Raw genomic sequence first — 19,199 nt, 5'->3', positions numbered from 1 at the left:
GCTCAAATAGACATACTCCTGCTTACTCACAGCTGATCCAGCATGCTAAAAATAGCAGAGTACCCATGGTAGCATGGGCAGTCGCAACATGTGCTAGCATCCCCGAGCACAAACCCACCTGAACCCAGTGGGTACACAAGGGGCGGCTAGCACAGTGACACAGCTTCCACCGACTGTGCTTTCGCGGCTACACTATTGTTCTTAGAATGCTATCTCAGATGAAAGCTAGCACCAGTATGTCTATGAGCTGGGACTCTCACCCCTAGTTTGTAGCGCAGATGTAGCCTAAGACTAGGCTGTCAGGTTTTATGCTGGGGAGATTCTCAGACTTTTAAGCCTCATGAATACATCTCAACCATCTTGAAATAGATTTTTAAGTACTTTTGCTCACGTGCTGGATAATAAAGAACAAACAGAAGGTTGGAATGCATTCTCAGGGTTCTGCAGACACCCAAGATTAAGCCAGGGATCATTGTTCCCTCTAAGCTGTGCGCGTGCGCACACAGATCCTAAATGCCGCGCACACGGCAAAACAGCACGCACAACAATTTGCACAGAAGAAATTTTTTGCGCACACGGCCTGACAAAAATTAGAGGGAACATTGCCAGGGACGGAATCAAATGGTTTGAGACAAAAGAAGAGTGCACAACTTCTTGGATTCTATGAAAAATATATTAAACACAAGGTCACCTTTTCACCGATCCTCGACGGACAGCAGATGTTATTGCTATCAGACAGCATGCAGCACTCAATATACAAAATTACCATAGCTACTTGACATGTTAAGGGGGAAACTATGACAATTGTGTTCAGGCAATCTAACATCTGAGATGTAGAAGTCTACTGTGAAACATGAAATTTTCTGAACCATCGTTCGAACTTCATATTCTGAGGAAAGAAAAATTGGTAGAAACTTTTTTACACATGACACGAGACAACACCCTCTAAATATACTATTTTCCTACTCGTGCAAGTCCCTCAAAAACCAGGAAGGTACTCTGGCCGATAATTTGATCAGAGACAGCAGATCTTGCTTTAGAGAGTTTGTGAAGTTGTATAAGCCATGTTGAAAATACCAGAAAACCAAGGCATCCTTAGCCAAAACAGAACTACTGAAGTTACCATTGTCTTTTCATTCCAGGTCTTCTGGATGACTCTTGGTAGTTGTGACAGAGGCTCCTCAGAAAAGGGTCCCCTGTTCTGTGCAAAAACCTCTCATCTCAGACCTAACGAACTCACTACACCAAATGTGTTGTGCAGGATATTTATCCATAAAGAGTAGCATGTAAGGCTGTGGTGGGTAACCTGCAGCCTGTGGGCTGCATGCGGCCCATCAGGGTAATCAGATTGCAAGCCGCGAGACATTTTGCTGATGTTGATCATCCGTAGGCACAGCCCCCCGCAGCTCCCAATGTCTGCGATTCTCTGTTCCCGGCCAATGGGAGCCGCAGGAAGCGTCAGCCAGCACATCCCTGCAGCCATGCCTGCGGACGGTCAAAGTCAGCAAAATGTCTCGCGGCCTGAAACCAGATTACCCTGATGGGCTGCATGTGGCCCACGGGCCACAGGTTGCCCATCACTGATGTAAGGTATATAGTTTATATAGGTATATAGTATAGTAAAAAAGTATCTTAATGGTCTTCAAGTATTAAATAATGTATTTTGGTAATAGCTCATTCACACAAAAAGAAGTTGTCACTCCTCTCTGTTTAGCCAGTGATTTAATGCAAGGCTCAGTTGTCTAACCTTGTTCCATCTCAAGACTATGAATGGAAAAAACTATCACAGGCAACTGCAAACAAGCAAAGCCACAAGGCGGTAAAAAAAGGAACATTACAGACAGAAGTTCGCCTTGTCTATGAAAAAAAGACTGTTTCCGTATAAAAGGAGGGAGGAAAGATTTACTCTGAGGAGATGTCTTGCAGGATCAGGTATATTCTCACAAAAAACTGGTTCCTCGTTCCTGAGAAGACAGCCAGCTGTACAACTGATCTTCTGGGGTGAGGGGTAGGGAGAACCTAGTTTATTAGACAGGAAAAGTGACTATTAATCAGTGTAGACCTAGGTTTCAGTTTTATTATTTTGGTTTATATTTTAACTATTAGTTACCACCACTCTTCTGTTCCTAGTTAACTTTCTATTCTTTCTTTAATAAAGCTACTTTTGTTTTATTGTAAGTGCTTGAAAATGCTATGTGGTTTACAGGACCAGTGCTTTAAGGTAAAACTAACAGACTGGGGCACACTGTTCCTTTGGAGGCAAAGAAGCTGGGATTTCTGAAAGTAGCCAGGATATCATAGGGAAACAACTGAAAGGGACTTGGGGACCAAAGGACACATATTGTTAACCTGCAAAAGCAAACACAGGGCTTATGTAGCCCAGAGGAGAGTACTTGAGCGACTAAAAGACTGGTGGTGCTAGGAAGTTGATAACTAGCTAAACATAGGCAAGACTCCCTCAGGCTGGAGGTAGGAGGCTATAAGGGGTCTCATAGTACTGGCTTTCCTGAGATTGATCACAGTAGTACAGGGAAAGGAGGAAAAGTTACACAGACCTTTCGGCCACCTCTGGGGAGAGCATTTTTATCTGGTCCTTCGATCCCTCTTTACAGAAATATGCGGTAATCCCGTGATTGATGGGTGACGCAGATATGACCATCTTTGGAGCATCAAACATGCTCACCAAGAGCTAACATACCTCTGGATGAAGACTCCACTCTCCCTCATCTAGTTCTTCTCTGCTGAGTCAGTTGGCAACAATCTTTCTCCTTCTCTGGATATGTAAAGCATGGATGGACTTATCTCAGATGGAGCAGAATGTTATCAGAAGACAAGTCTCCCATTGTAGGGATGATTATCTTATTCTACCCTGCTTGATAACATGGGCTGTGACTCTGATGTTGTCCGTCAATCAAAATTTGAATTTTTTACCCCTAGAAAGAATGCGTGGAGTCCATACCATATTGTTTTGAGTTCTAACCAGCTTATACTACATTTTGTTTCCTGATTTTTCCAAGTAACATGAATTGATCTCATGTCATGTGTGAGCTCTCCATCCTGAAAGTCTGGCATTAAAGAGGAACACGAATGTGTCTGGTTCAGCTATCAAACTAGTGCTTGAAGGCACTACAGTTAAGCCACCATCTGACAGAAGTTACTATATTTAGTGGAAAGCAAGCTTTCTTGTTCAAATGGAAGACGGCAGAAAAAATTAAAAGGTCTTGTGTGAACTTAAGTACACTGCAGCTTGTCATGCACAATACTATCATTCCCAGCAGTTACAAAGTGGACACAGACTTCACTGCAGTTGACAACCCACTTGGTCAAAGACAATTTTTTTCTGTCTCTCTTAAGAAATGAAGACTTCGTTGCTCATGTTAATTTCCACTTCCACACTATATATCTGCTGAATTGGATTTTCCCAAATTTAGCATGAAATCACAATCATCCACAATCCAGATTATTCTTGACCTGTCCTGTATCAGTTTGTCTCTGGATAAGGCCCTCAAATAATGTAACCAAGGAAAGGGGGGGAGGGGGAAGGGGAGATGGACACTTTGTTCCGGTGCAGCTTTTAGGACAACCAATACCTGCATAGACATGTAAAACACTTTGTTTCTTATACTTTCAGAAACAAAATATTGGTATATCTGCTATATTGGATGGGTACCAATATTATCTTAATGGGCAACTCAACACTTCCAGTGTTAAAATTTAGAATTTCGCAAAAAGAAAAGGAGTACTTGTGGCACCTTAGAGACTAACCAATTTATTTGAGCATAAGCTTTCGTGAGCTACAGCTCACTTCATTGGATGCATGCTGTGGAAACTGCAGAAGACATTACATACACAGAGACCATGAAACAATACCTCCTCCCACCCCACTCTCCTGCTGGTAATAGCTTATCTAAAGTGATCACTCTCCTTACAATGTGTATGATAATCAAGTTGGGCCATTTCCAGCACAAATTTATAAATTTAGAATTTATAAATAAGCAATCTAGGTTTTTAAAAATATTTTATATATTTGGGTTCTGACTAGCCACCTCCTTTTCTAGAAAAAAGCCTCACCCATCTTTCCAGAAAAAGGCCCTTGATGAGAACTGCTATTCTCAGTTATAACGCAATTAGGAGCACCTGTAGGCACAAAGGTGAAGTACAAGCTGCCTGAAGAAAAGAGTAAATGGGCTACTGTGAAACTAGGGAAACATCTGTGCCTCACACCCTCAGTATAATTTGGCTGTTTAGAGAATCTGGTGTTAGGTAGAAATACATTCCCACAGGGCATACTTAGGGTCACTGTCCAGCGGGTGGTGTCCAAACTGGGACAGCCTGTCTAACAGTCAGCAAGAGTGGGAAAAGTCTGGTATGTTGATTGCCAGCCAGCAAAAAAAGAATATGTGTTGGCTGAGTATACTGTATTTCTGACGACTGTACACTCACATTATTCTTGAAAGGAATTTTATCCAGATGCTGGAGAATATGGAGTGGTGACATTTGTAAGTAACATTACTGACCAGGACAGCCAGTTCTGAAACCATGTTCTACAAGTGTACCTATCTCAATCTACAGGATCCAGTTGAGACAGGCCTCAAACGGAGTCTTCTCTTCAATTCAGTAGTAGAACAGTCTCTCTGGGTTCTTGCACAGGGTTTTACCATCATAAAACATGCATCTTCCAGGTTAGCTTTCTATTGCAAAGGCCAAGCAGAGTCCTTCACAGAGTCTTCAAGCTCCTCTCCCTTCTCTGGTTATAGGAAACTGCTTGGTGTAGATTTTTTATGTTAGTGGTACGAGATGAGGGTGGTGGTTGTCAATATCATTCCAAATACAGTGGGAAACTTAGCTAAAGGGAAGGTCTTGCAGTATAACCTCAATGTAAGACAACTCTGGATTAGTTTCATCTCGAAGTTTGTTCCACAGCCTTGAATGTTTTGTCACAGGTTCTCACGTGCTTCATCCTGGGTTTTTTCCAGAGGAGCTGAACTGTCTTGATAGTTCATAGTTCTTGGAGATTTGTTCTGTAATATAGCGAGGAACAGACATAAAAGGCTTTGAAAATCAGAACCAAGGCTTTGAACTTGCAGTGTAAAGGGACTGGGAGCTGGTAGAGACATCAGAGTATGGGGTGATGTGCTCATGGTAGTTTAGCCTGTTGAGGCAGCAGGAAGCAGGATCCCTTACATGGTTCTCCCTTTCAGCTTCAGGTACAGTGAATTCCAGTAATCCAGCCTGGATGTGATAAATATATAGACCTTTGTAACCAGATCCTCAAATGAGATAAAGGACTAAAATTTCCCAGCAAGCTAGAGGTTCAAAAAAAAGCTAATCACTGATGATACCCAAACACAATGGCTCATTAATGAGCATATTGGGACCACAAGGTTTTTCACCTCTTTGACAAATGTGGTGCTTATGCCCAGTGGATGGGAAGGACAATATCCAAATTATCTTTAAGCATCATCTCCTCTTCCAACCAGCATCACATTGGTATTGCCTAGAACAAGTATGAGCCAGCTGCTCTTCATCCAGAAGCTAGTCTCTTGTAGGCACTGCAACATGTTAGTGGTGATGGTTGCATCTGGGGAAAATGAAACATACTACCAGGGCTATGTCCAGTGTTATATCCTGGTTTGAAGCCCAATTCATATCATTCACAATGTTTGAATTTATTACAGGTTTCATGAGCTTGGTGTGTGGGGAAAGAGAAAAGAATGTTGGCTGCCTAAGAAGCTCTCAGAAAGAAAGGCCTTGGGTCCTAGCTTGAACAATTCCTCCTTTAATACAGTGACTCCTCACTTAACATTGTAGTTATGTTCCTGAAAAATGCAACTTTAAGTGAAACGTTGTTAAACTAATCCAATTTCCCCATAAGAATTAATATAAACGGGGGGGGGGGGGGTTAGGTTCCAGGGAAATTTTTTTCACCAGACAAAAGACTATATTATTTATAGATAGATACACACACACACACACACACACACAGAGTATACGTTTTAAACAAACAATTGAATACTATACATAGCAATGATGATTGTGAAGCTTGGTTGAGGTAGTAGAGTCAGAGGGTGGGATATTTCCCAGGGAATGCCTTACTGGTAAATAACGAACTAGCGCTCTGCTGAGCCCTCGAAGATTAACACATTGTTATTAATGTAGCCTCACACTCCACAAGGCAGCACAAATGGAAGGAGGGTAGACAGCATGGCAGACAGAGAGACACACAGTGTGTGTGTGTGTGGTTTTTTTTTTATATGAGAGAGAGAGATGTGCATTACCCCTTTAAGTATGCTGACCGCACTCTAAGTACATTGCCTTTTTAAGTAGATCAGAAAGTTGAGACAGCAGCTGCTGCCAGCAAGCTCCCTCCATCCCGAGCCCTGTCGTGTCCCCTCGCTCCCTTTTATGGAGATGGAGTAAGCGGGAGGCACGAGCAGCGGGGAGGGGGACACCCTGTCATTAGCCCCCCTCCTCCCCGCACAGCAAGCAGAAGGCTCCCAGGAGCAGCTCCAAGGCAGAGGGCAGGAGCAGCACATGGCAGTGGGGGGAGAGACAGCTGAACTGCAGGCAACTGATAGCCTACTGGGCAGCTGCCACACAGGGAACTTAGGGGAGCGGGGAGCTGACGGGGGGCTGCTGGTCCACGCTGGTTCCAAGCCCCCACCCAGCTAGCTCCAACGGGCTTCTCTTCCTGCAAGCAGTGGACAAAGCAGGTGGCTGCCAAACAATGTTATAAGGGAGCATTGCACAACTTTAAACGAGCGTGTTCTCTAATTGATCAGCAACGTAACAACAAAATAACATTAACCGGGACGACTTTAAGTGAGGAGTTACTGTACACCAAGATGAGAACAGATTTTCAAGGTACAAGGTCACAAAGCCAACCTGCCTGAACAGTGATGGATGATGCTCATATCATCCATACATATATGACACGAACTGAGAAAAATGTAATATGCACTGATTAACTGAGTGTTATTCATGATCCCGGGTCTAGTTTAATTTCAGATAAGAACCGGTAACAATACCTTTCAGAAGTTCCCTGTATGTAAAGTGTTCTGGACTGCAGTAAGTGTACATTTTATACCTATGACTATCAGTTTTATTTACTTATCCTGTAGTTTTGAGTATTAGAAACAGCAATTAAATTACCTTTTAAATTTGACTTCTCAGTTTACTGCCACAGTGCTGACAGACTGATCACTTGCTGCGTAAATAAGTATTTCCTGCCAATAATTCACTGAGTTATTCTTACTTTTGAATTGTGACTGTGTAAAAAGGAGTGATTGAGTTTTCACAAAACTTTTCAATTGGGTATGACGCTAAAGAAAAAGCGCATCATTTATGTGAAAGATCGATAACACGATCTAAGGAAATTAGTTAATTTAAATATATTTACTAATCTAATTTCAGAAAACTAGTTTCCCCAATTAATTTTCACTAAAGCACCAGCTCTGTTGGAATGCATGGCCACCAGAAGGGTACACACCAACAGAAGTCCATGTTTTTTCTTCTACACTCCAGAAAGCAGCAAGAGGTGCTCCCAACTGTGTCAATGCACCCAAAGATCTTTGGACCCATTTGCACTACTCTCCTAGAGCATCTTATTCTTCGGGTCGAGATTCCTATATTGTTTATAGGAAGGGTACTCCACAATCTAGAATATTCATCCCATTCTCTTTGCGCCATTACTTATCCCCTGAAAATTGCCACGATGCAAGTTGTATTAAAGCACTCTGAGCTTCGTACCTTATTACCCCTGACTTTTGAAATATGGTGGGACACATAGAACAAGAGATTAAAAAAAAAACAAGAAACATTTGCCTGGAAAGCAAAGCATAGGAGACTTGACTTATGATAATTTAAGTTACGAAAGGCCTATATAATGTAAACTGATCAGTTCCCTCTATTTTGCTCCATTCCACAATGAAAGATCATGGGCTCAATGACCTTAGCAGCAAGTCAATTTAGAACCAATGAAAAAGGAAGTACTATTATATAATGTATGATCATCCTGCAGAATTTATTGATAAAGGAAACCATTAATTCAAATGCTATGGCTGAAATTCCCCCCACCCTCCCTTAAGGGCTGGATAATTTTTACAACCACTGCCAACTGTACTAGGACAAGCTAAAGTAAGAGTTATCAAATTCCATGCCTCACAATGAAATCACTTGCAGTAACTAAGAATTGATTCCCCATCCCACTTCAATGCACAACTGGCTGGGCATATATTTTGGGGGAGTGGGAAGTCACTTTCCACTGAAGCATCAGACAGTGGTAGCTGCTGATGTCAAGCTAGAGAACATAGTCCAATCTAATGTATGGAAAATATGTAGAATTTGACCATGTGTATCTGATTATCAACATCACAATTCACATTAGAAAATTGAAGATTATTTTCGGAGCATATTTTAGAATTAAAAAGTTTAAGTAGCAAGTTAGAGTACATTTACCCTTGCTTGCCAATAACGTAAAAGCACAAATTGAGTGGTGAATCTGAAAGTTAATGAGGTACTGGATTAATTTAATCCACATGTCCTTTCACTATTACATAATGGATTCATACAAGAGTAAATCAGCCCAGACATTGTAACTGGTTCTGGATTTTGTGTATAATTGTTTTCAAGGCTTTTTTTTTTTGAGCGAGAGCGAAGTATGAGGGGATTCTCAGGCTGTTTTTTTAAACAAAAGATTTTTTTTTCTAGTCTATGACTTCACAGATGTAGAAATGCATCAGTACATCATTCCATGGACAAAAGCTACTAAAGATTATGCAGAAAGCCCTGTCCTACAAATGTGTTTTGTCAGTTACTATTGCAACTAAAATGCTATTATTATTATTAACTATCATTATTATTGAGTTATTATTGATAACTCAAAAAGAACATCTTCTGTCAAGTGGCACACTACATCACTACACTAAAATTCACAGATCAGATATCAGCAGGAGTCAATTAAAATGAAATCACAGGAAATGTTATGCAGTTTCTATAACAGTTGACTAAGTAAAGGTGAACATATTCTATAAAGGCTTTATTATTTCAGCTTTAGAGAGTTACCATTGATGTCACTTACATTCAAAACAGTTGCTCCTAATATTGTATTATAGGCAGAACAGGTAGCCATGCTTAACACATAATGTTAACAAAACCCTGTTTTGGTAGCTTATAACTGCAAATTTTAACTGTTTGCGCTGAAGTTTCCATACCATTTGTCTGCCCCAGGCTGAATTATTTACTTTTTTTAAATTATTAATTTCAGCTAAAACGTTTCAGCTATTTCTCAAAGAGATCAGGAGAAAATATATTGGTAAGCATATCTTAAAAATATTTACAACCACTTTGTTAAGAACCTCTTATGCTTCCATGCTTTGAGGCATGGATTTGAAATTTGACAAGTCACAACACCCTGGTATTAAGGGTTTGCCTTTTGTCATCCCTGTGAAAACCCACAGGAATTTGTCCATGTTATAAGCCTCTTAATATCTTAGTTCACATAGTTTGGCAGCTAATTCTCTGAATATTTCATCTGCAGAGTGGTTATATTTCAGCTCAGGAATGTTGAGACTGAGGACTTCCTTTGCAATTGCTCCTCCAGGCAGCCAGGGTCTGTTGTGGCAATAGCCACAGAAATCAAAAGCAGGGACATCATCTCCTGTACTCAATGCTCCTCCAGCCAGCACTAGGCAGGGAGGAGAATGAGAAAGTAGCCTGATTTGAATGCAGAGAGGTGATAAGGGGAAGACTGAGTCTGGGCCAGGAAGCTAACCAGGTTGCAGGGAGAAGACAAGGAAAAGGACAGGCTAGAGGGCAGAAGAGTCTATAATCTCTAGAGTACACTCCCCTCCGAATCTCGAAAAAAACTCTGTTTCAACAATCCCCTGCTGTCAGCAAATATATGTGAAACCCACTGACAAAATGTGTACCATCTACCTCTAGTGGTTGGTCCACAGAAGATGACAAACCTACTGCAGCTTTCAGTTACTGTTAGAATTCTGCCATCATTTGAACTGTACTGTAGATCTGGAAGTTCTATCCCTCCTGTTGAAGCAGGAGGGAGTCGCTATGATTCTACATGATGGAATTTCTTTTCAGCTTGCTTTTTTAAAGGAAATTACATACAAAAAACTATACTAAAAGATTAAGATTTCAAAGTCAAGCAGTCAAAATTTAGGAAATGCCAGAATTAAGATTGTCAATACAACCTTAATTCAGCCCCCTTGTTCATACGCATGATGATAGTCTACACGATCACATACCATTTTTTTTCCCACAGAACTCCTGCCTCATTCAGTGCGCAGGATGAATAGTGCTCTGGAATTCATTACAGTGTATACTGAATGAGGCTGCTGCCTATACTACCTGGCCTCATTTATTTCAGAAGAAAGGTGTGTAGTAATTGAGGACAGGGACTTCAGTAACTAGTGCCTTAATTTGTATTTAAGGCAGCTGCATGCCATTCTGGAGAACTGGGTTTTAGCCCTACCTCTGCTACACAGTTCCTATGTGATTCTGGGCAAGTCACTTAAACCAAACTTTTCACAATCTGCCACTAACTAGGTGTTCCTCATTTTCTGAGCGCCCAACCTGAGACAGTAGGGCTGCAACTGAAGTGAATGGGACCTGTGCTTAGAATAAACAAGGCATCATAAAATGCATGAGTACTCTGAAAAATCAGGACCTCAAAATTCACGTGTCAGATTATTCACCCACAATTAGTGGACAGTTGGCAATTTTGTCTAATTTCTATGGCATGGCTTCCCACATCTGTAAGTCAGGGATAAAAATCACCACCTCACTTCACATAGAAAGTGTGAAGATAAAGATTCACAGGTGTTTGCGAAGCACTCAGGTGATGGAGTGCCATGTAATAGACCACGAGGAAATTCTGTATTCAGTGCACAATTTGGACTGTCTGTACTGAAGACAGCATAGGCCCACACAAATCAATTAAAAACAAAACAAAATACTGAATTAAAAACAAACAAGGTGCAAACAAGGTGGCTGAATTAAGTTTGAACAATCAACCTTAATTCTGAAATTTCCCAACTTGAATGCTTGACTGTGCAGCCTTAACAATCTAATAATGTAGTTTTAAAAAAAATATAATCCACTATACCTGATCTTAAAAACCTTCAGTGATGAGGATTCACAACCTCCCTTGGAAGCCTGTTCTAGTACTTAACTATCCTTATAGGTAGAAACTTTTCCCCCCTAATATCTAGCTTAAATCTCGCTTGCGGCAGTTTAAGCACATTACTTCTTGTCCTGCCTTCACAGTGGACATGGCAAACAACTGATCCCTATCTTTATAACAGCCATTAGCTTATTTGAACACTCTCTCAGGTCCATCTCTGTCCCTAGCCCCCAGTCATCTTTTCTCAAGACTAAACACATCCAGTTTTGGGTTTTTTTTAATCTTTCCTCTAGGTCAGGTTTTCTAAACCTCTTTTTGCTGTTCTCCTCTGGACTCTCTCCAGTTTGTCCACATCTTTCTTAAAGCATGGCACCCAGAACTGGACACAGTACTACAAGTGAGGTACTCACCAGTGCCAAGCAGAGTGGGACAGTTACTTCCCATGTTTTACATATCATATTCCTGTTAATACATGCCAGAAAGATAACAGCCTTTTTTGCAAGTGCATCACACTGACTACTCATCCATGATCCACTATATCGCCAAATCCTTTTCAGCAGTGGTAGCAGAATAACCTAGCCACTTATTTCTCATTTTGTAATTGTGCATTTGATTTTTCCTTTCTTAAGTGTAGTACTTTGCACTTCTCTTTGTTGAAGTTCATCTTGATGATTTCTGACCAGTTATCCAATTTGTCAAGGTTGTTTTGAATTCTAATTCTGTCCTCCAAACTGCTTGCAGCTCCTCCCACCTTGGTGATATCCACAAACTGTATAAGCATACTTTCCACAACATTATCAAAGTCATTAATAAAAATATTGACAAGTACTAATTCCAGGACAGACCCTTGCAAGAGACCACTAGATACCATCCTCCCATTTTGACAGCAAACTATTGGTAACTACTCTGAGTATGGTCTTTCAACCTCTTATGCATCCAACTTGGAGTAATATCATTTAGAACACATTTCCCTAGTTTGCTTATGAGAATGTCGGGTGGAATTGCATCAAAATCCTTACTAAAATCAAGATATACTGTAGCTACATAATTGAAAGATGGGTAAGGAACTGGTTAAAGGGAAGACTAGAACAGATCATACTGAAAGGTGAACTGTCACACTAGAAAGAGGTTATTAGTTGAGTTTCTCCAAGGATCAGTCTTGGGACCAATCTTATTCAACATTTTCATTAATGACCTTGGCACAAAATTTGCATATCACACAAAGGTGGAGGTATTGCCATTAAGCAGAAAGACCAGAAGATCATACAAGAAGGTTTGGACAGCCTTGAAAACTTGAATAAAGAGAAATGGGATGAAATTTAATAATACAAAGTACAAGGTCATGCACTTAGGGACCAAAGAATTTTTGCTATAAGCTGGGGATGCATCAGTCAGAAGCAATAGGAGGAGAAAGACATGGGGATATTGGTCAATCGCAGGATGATAATGAGCCACCAATGTGATGCAGACATGAAAAATGCTAATGCAATCTTAGGATGCATCAGTCAAGGTATTTCCAGTAAAGATAGGGAAGTGTTATTACTATTATATAAAGCACTGGTGAGACCTCATCTGTAATGCTGTGTGCAATCCTCATCTCCCAGGTTTAAGAAAGATAAATTCAAACTGGAACAGCTGCAGAGAAGAGCTACTAGGATGATAAGAGAAATGTAGAACCAACCTTCAGAGAGGAGACTTAAGGAGCTTAGCTTGTTTAGCCTATCAAAATGAAGGATATGGGGAAATATGATAGCTCTCTATAAATACATCAGAGGGATAAACACCAGGGAGGGAGAGGACTCATTTAAGTTAAGGGCCAATTTGGCACAAGAACAAATGAATATAAACTGGCCATCATCAAGTTTAGGCTTGAAATTAGAGGACGGTTTCTAACCATCAGAAGAGTGAAGTTCTGAAACAGCCTCCTCCTCCCACACACTAAATGTTTATATGCGCCCTGCTGGCATGCACTAAAAGTTCCCTTGTACGCTTTAACGTGCTCCCATTTCAGAAAGGGTAGATTACAGTACTACGGAATTTTAGTGTGCATCAGAAGGCTGTACATGGATATTTGGTGAGCAGCACAGACAAGCTTGCCACAACTATAGCCTGGTCTACACTGGGGGGAAATCAACCTACATTACACAACTTCAGCTATGTGAATAACGTAGCTGAAGTAGATGTACTTAGATCTACTCACCACAGCGTCTTCACGGCAGTGAGTCGACTGCTGCCTCTCCCCCGTCAACTCCGCCTGTGCCTCTTGTGCCAGTGGAGTACAGGAGTCGACGGGAGAGCGCTCGGGGTAGTATAGACATACCTTAAGTGTTTGTACAGACAAGCCCTCAGCACACCAATTCACACCCACAACTTCTATAACGTCTAAGGTTTGAGTACTTGGAAGCTATATTTTTCAATAGGTAAAAAACTATCAGTTTACAATAAATCGAAGTTAAATACATATACGCACAATTGCAAAAACAGTGTATAAATATACTACAGAATATATTTCCATCAGAGTGAATAAGCCAGTACTGACATGAAAATATTCCAGCAATAAAGTTATATATGAAACCAAATGGCTTTCAGTCTATTTTTTGTTTTGCTGCTATGGCTACCTGCTGATTTAAAAAGATGTTATTAAAGGACAGTTACACCCCAAGATCAGTCAACTCATGTTTAATCCATTGTCAGTTTTCACATTATTTTACAGTCTGATACACTGTACGTATGTTTACCTCCAGATCCTAATTGCTTGTAGAATCTGTATTCCAAATGTAGCTGTGGTGCTCTGGACTTCATTGGCTCCTGATTTAAAAAAAAAAAAAAAAAAAAAAAGCAAACAGAAAGGATTTAACCTTTAAAATAAGACAGTTTATCTCAATTACAGTTTTTGCATTATTTACTATCCATTGCTCTAATAATCAATATATAGCGAAGATGTCTTTACCAAAAAAAAAAAAAGAAGAAGAAGTTTTACACTGCCAATACTTAGTGAAAATGTACATGGTGAAACGAACTGGTGTTAACAGATTACAGAAGGTTAACCAGTCCCCATCCCAAACTAATTCTATATTAGATAGTAAAAAAAAAAACGGTCAAAACAGGATTATTTGGGTTGCAAAGGCAAGCACTTGAAAGTTAGAAAATGCCAGATTTACAGTTGCCCATGAAATCTTCATTCTGACCTCTGTGTATTGAAGGAGACAGGAATCATGTGGGAAAAAAGTATGTGATCATGTAATTATTCACACGCACAAGGGGGTACAATTAAGATGTAGAGGTTAACTATAAATCTGGCATTTCCAACCTTTTGAGTGCCTGATTCTGCAAACTAAACATTTTACCATAGTTTTTGTTTGGTTTGTCTGCCTGTTGAGTGGTTTATTTTTTTTTTAAATAAACTTCTACTGAGTGCAACAACCCCTCATTATGTATCAGTGGGTAATGAAGCCTGAACCTTCACCATTACAGCACAGACTACTAACTCTTGAGCTACAGAACCAACTACAATAACTGACAGTAGGCAAGGCTGTTATCCCAGTGCGGCGTGGGGGGGCGGGCGGAAGAGGGAGAGGGAGATGGGATGGGACTGCTGGATCCAGGAGTAGCCTAGAATGACTACGCTTTGGCTTCTTTTTCCTTCTTCTGCCACTTCCTCCCTGGAAATTTGGTAAGAACATACCCAGGCTGAGTCCCCCAGGGGCAGCATAGGCCACTAGTGCCAGGGGCTCTGCCCAGGGAGTGGGGAGCCCAGCTTGGCTTTCTTCTCCACCCCTGTCCATCCATACAACTGCTCTGGCAGCTCCCCGGTGTTCCCAGTACAGCATGTGCTGCTGCAGCAGCAGCTTCTTAGCCCTTTTGCGTGTTCAGTTATTTTGGCAAGATGTCAAAATTTTCCTGAGGAACACATGAAAGCAAGGGAATGATGAATTTTGTTTTTTTAACAGTTTATATCTCAGCAAGAGCTGAAAGGAAATTTCATGACAAAAAAAGCATTTCCCTCGTTCAAGGACACTCCTCCCTTTGAGCATCTAAGGTCTCCAGCAAACAATGAAAGAATGAGAGTTTCTCAAAGAAAAGGTACCAAGAATCTTTTACCCTTGTAAGGGTTCAGCAATCTAAATACAGGGGGTGCTAACCAGCTGACTTTGTAGATCTGGGATAGTAACACATTTAATATAAACTCAATGTAAGTGAAAATGCTGTTCTATAAAAAAAAGTTGTGTAAAGCACAAGAAACTGATAATAGCTGTGATCCTTTAGAAGTCATCTTTCAATTATGGGTTATTCAGAGCCTTCCAATAAAGCATATCACTTGATCACCATTACGTAACTGGCATATCTAGTTAAACTAGTTCGAAAACTTGGCTAAACTGGAGTATCACTGACTAACGTACAATGTATCAGTCTTTAATCCAGTTGTACAGAATATTGCTTTCTCCCAAATGCATGGGATTAAAATTTAGGATCACAAATACACAAAATTAAATAATATAGTTGAAATTTGCTGTGGTAATAAAAGTTTTTCTAAACTACGCAATTCTGCTGTAACTAGTATCATATAATGCAATATTACTGTCCCATGAACTGTTATGTGATATCTTCCTCTTATAAGGGTAAGGAGGTATGTGTGTCTGATCTGCTCAAACACTCAGTACAGAACTGCATTTTCATGGGAAAAGGGAATTCACTTAAATGAAGTGTACATACCTACTTATCAGACTGCAGAGAGCATTTAGAGATTGGTCTCAAAATAAATGGGAGTGTTCCAAGTCAGTGGTGGAGAATTGCTGGGGTAGAACAGTTGTGGGAAACCACCAGAATGGAATGCATTGACCAAGTGCAAAGCAGCCAAGCAAACCAATCTGAAAGCTCTATACCAGCTGAAAATTCCCTTAGCCAAGAGGAAGTCTCCAATGGCCATGTTCTCCAGCTTTAGTGCATTTTTCACCATTATCTGATGAATGAATTGAGGGATTAGTTATCCACCAAATAATGCGTAGCGTAATATTCTACCAGTTGAAGACTTGCTTTAATACTGGAAAAAAGTTTGTTCATCAGATACATTATCCATGTTCAACAATCTCTGCTTCATACACTAAATGCAATTCCGACCGTAGTTCACTTCACATAACAAATGGTTCCAGTGAGAGAGGACAATGCAGAATTATCTACAGAGCGTATTTTGTTTCCATAGGTAACAATATTGAGAACACACACAGTTGGCTGTAATAGATATCTCTAGCAAGATACAAGAGCATACTTAAAGATAAACTCACCTTGTCCTTGAACTTGAATTTAAATATTGTAAAGAAGGTTTTTCTTTACTATCTAAACTCCATCTTAATAAAATTTGCCCAAAAGCAAATAAAGCAAGTCTAAAAGCAATAAAGAACAAAGACTATATACAAGAATGCTTAAGTAAGAAATCAAGCGTCAGATTTAAAAGCAGAAAAATATAATTTGTTTTATGAGCTGTTAAAGACATCCTGCGCCAAGAGCTAGAACTATAGTCCCAGAGATTTACCGAAGTGTGCTCTGAAGTATCTACCACTACCCTAACTTTTTCTTGATGTTCAAATGCTGAGGGATCTAGACAGCATACTGTGCTCTCTCAAAAGAGGCATAGTGAGCTTCTTCAACTATATAAGCACAAGACTTCGTTATTTTCCATGTGAAAAGCTGCCTCACAAGCCTTACAGCATTCCGTAGATCATTAGTTTTTTGTGAAGGGTTTCTCCAGAGTCAGTTTTACATCCATGCAGGGCCAGGATTTTTTAAATGATATTCAAGTTTCCATGCAAAGGAAAGTGTCCCTTGTTTTCCCTAGATGAGAATGGTTCTTCCTCTGAAGGATATTCTGGTGGTTAAGACTAGGCTGAACTCTTGGCTCTGCCGCATGCTTATTACAAAAACTTTAATCTCTGTCTCAGTTCCCTACCTGAGATACAGGAACTGTTCCTTACCTCAAAGGAATGCTGTTTGAATATGAACAGCTTCTGTGAGATGCTCATATAGGTTATGATGAGAGAGACTCTCTTATGTTAAACAGATACACTTGTCACAAATATTTGAGTGCTGTGTTTTTATTGCATGTTAATTTGTATACTCAAAGCACACCAGGAAACAAGAGATCATTGGCTTATTCATTTCCTTCTATAACAATTTGATAAAAGAATTTAAGCATTGCAGAAGACAGTTGCTCACCCTAGTCCTAAGGGCAAAGACCAAGGGTCTATGTAAACGTTGTCCTATGACAACGTCAAAGTACACAGCTGCAAATCACTTCATTTCGACAATTTTTAGCTCCACTACAGCCTCACAGTCCAATGGTAACTTTTACTTATTGCAGAGCTGCTACACTGTACTCCTTCAGTCTCTTTTGTATACTCTAACAATGCACCAGTCTGACTACAGGATGGTTTCAGGGAGCAGATTCCCATTGGAGACAGGGGTCATCACATGAGTATTGTTTCTTGTTGACCGCTCATTCCAGGAACCATACCAGCCTGTTAACTTTGTCTGTATTTACAAGTATAAAATAAAAACTAATCCAGGTTCTCTCTGCAGGTATTTCAGTATATCATCATTCTGGGCAGCAATAACTGATGATCTCATCTCTAAAAACTTAAATGTCCTGTCTGCCTCCTGGATCCAAAGGGTTCTTCCAACTTCTGGGATAGACTACACCACAGCACTTTTGTTTCCTCTTCATTCCCCTTGGGAAATCATATCTTGCAGAGGTTCAATGGAGACTGAATAAGCTGATTCAAGGCTACTGACGACAAAATGGCAGGAACTTCCTCTCAAACATTTTATCAATCTGATCATTTAGTGACGGAAAGAATTATTATTTTCAGATTGGTGGAGCATTGAGTAGCAATTTTCTTCTACTAGTGTAACTTCAGTTTTTTAAAAAAAATTGTCTTGCATATGATCTAATCAGAGGATCTGCCATACTGTATCAGACTAATTGTCTATAAAGTCTGTGACAAAGTTCCTCCTCTACCTTGGTGGGTCTTGTGCTTATTGGTGGATTTGCTCACCTTGGAGCTTCACGGCAGCCCTCAGTTTGGACAGGGAAAAAGGGACCTACTTAACCTGGGGCTAATATATCTGCCTTCTATTACTCTCCTGTTGCCATCTGGCCCGACCCTGTCACAAGTCACATATCCTACTATTACTTTATTATATAAATTGCTCCATTGGCTCTTCAGACAAAACAATCCCTGCCATAAATAGCTTACAGTGTATGCTTAGATACAGCATGGCAAAGGAAAAACTACTGAGTGTGGGGAACTTCGGCAAGACTGGACATGGTTGCTTTAGGTAGTTGTGCGTTTATGTTGATGGGTCTATTTTTTTTTTTTTAGAATGTTTGTTATGAACTGTAATAGATGTTTATGAATAAAGGTTTGGGGGGAAGCTTACTTGGTTGGTGGTTTAACATGCAGAGTGGGTGAATTTGTGGGAGCAAAAGAGAAGATAATGGAAGGAGTGGGAGAGTCTGAAGCATGACGTGTTGCAGGGCAACAAAGGAAATGTGCTTGCCAGAGAGGGCAAGATAATAAAATAAAAGTAAATGAATAAAAATGTTAACAAGATACGGAGTGCACAGTTCCGATGTTCCCAAACTGTGGTCAATGGAGAACTGACTGGTCATGCGATGCTAGTTATTCATAGATATTTAGGTCAGAAGGGACCATAATGATCATCTAGTCTGACCGCCTGCACAATGCAGGCCACAGAATTTCACCCACCACTCCTCAAAAAACCTCTCACCTATGTTTGAGCTTTTGAAGTCCTCAAATCGTGGTTTAAAGATTTCAAGGAGCAGAGAATCCTCCAGCAAGTGACCCGTGCCCCGTGCTACAGAGGAAGGCGAAAAATCTCCAGGGCCTCTTCCAATCTGCCCTGGAGGAAAATTCCTTCCCAACCCCAAAATATGGCGATCAGCTAAACCCTGAGCATATGGGCAAGATTCACCTGCCAGATACTAACAGAAAATTCTTTCCTGAGTAACTCAGATTCCACCCCATCTAACATCCTATCACAG

The 19,199-nt window shown here is 40.4% G+C and overlaps 1 protein-coding gene across 12 annotated transcripts in view; it reads right to left on the bottom strand.

The window, feature by feature from the left end:
- CSNK1G3 (casein kinase 1 gamma 3) overlaps positions 1-19,199 on the bottom strand; it is a 163,566-nt gene that overhangs the window by 90,017 nt on the left and 54,350 nt on the right. For 10 of the 12 annotated variants that reach the window (XM_073344818.1, XM_073344822.1, XM_073344825.1 and 7 more), the window contains one exon: positions 13,879-13,948. The exons of the other annotated variants lie outside the window; for them this stretch is intronic. In XM_073344818.1, the coding sequence (XP_073200919.1) occupies positions 13,879-13,948 (70 nt within the window). The remainder of the gene's footprint in view (positions 1-13,878; positions 13,949-19,199) is intronic. 12 annotated transcript variants of the gene reach the window in all.

The sequence above is a fragment of the Lepidochelys kempii genome, chromosome 5 (assembly GCF_965140265.1).
Source record: "Lepidochelys kempii isolate rLepKem1 chromosome 5, rLepKem1.hap2, whole genome shotgun sequence".
In the NCBI taxonomy this organism is placed as follows: Eukaryota; Metazoa; Chordata; order Testudines; family Cheloniidae; genus Lepidochelys; species Lepidochelys kempii.
Note: the sequence above shows the minus strand (reverse complement) of the source record. Positions and strands in the feature narration are given on the sequence as shown.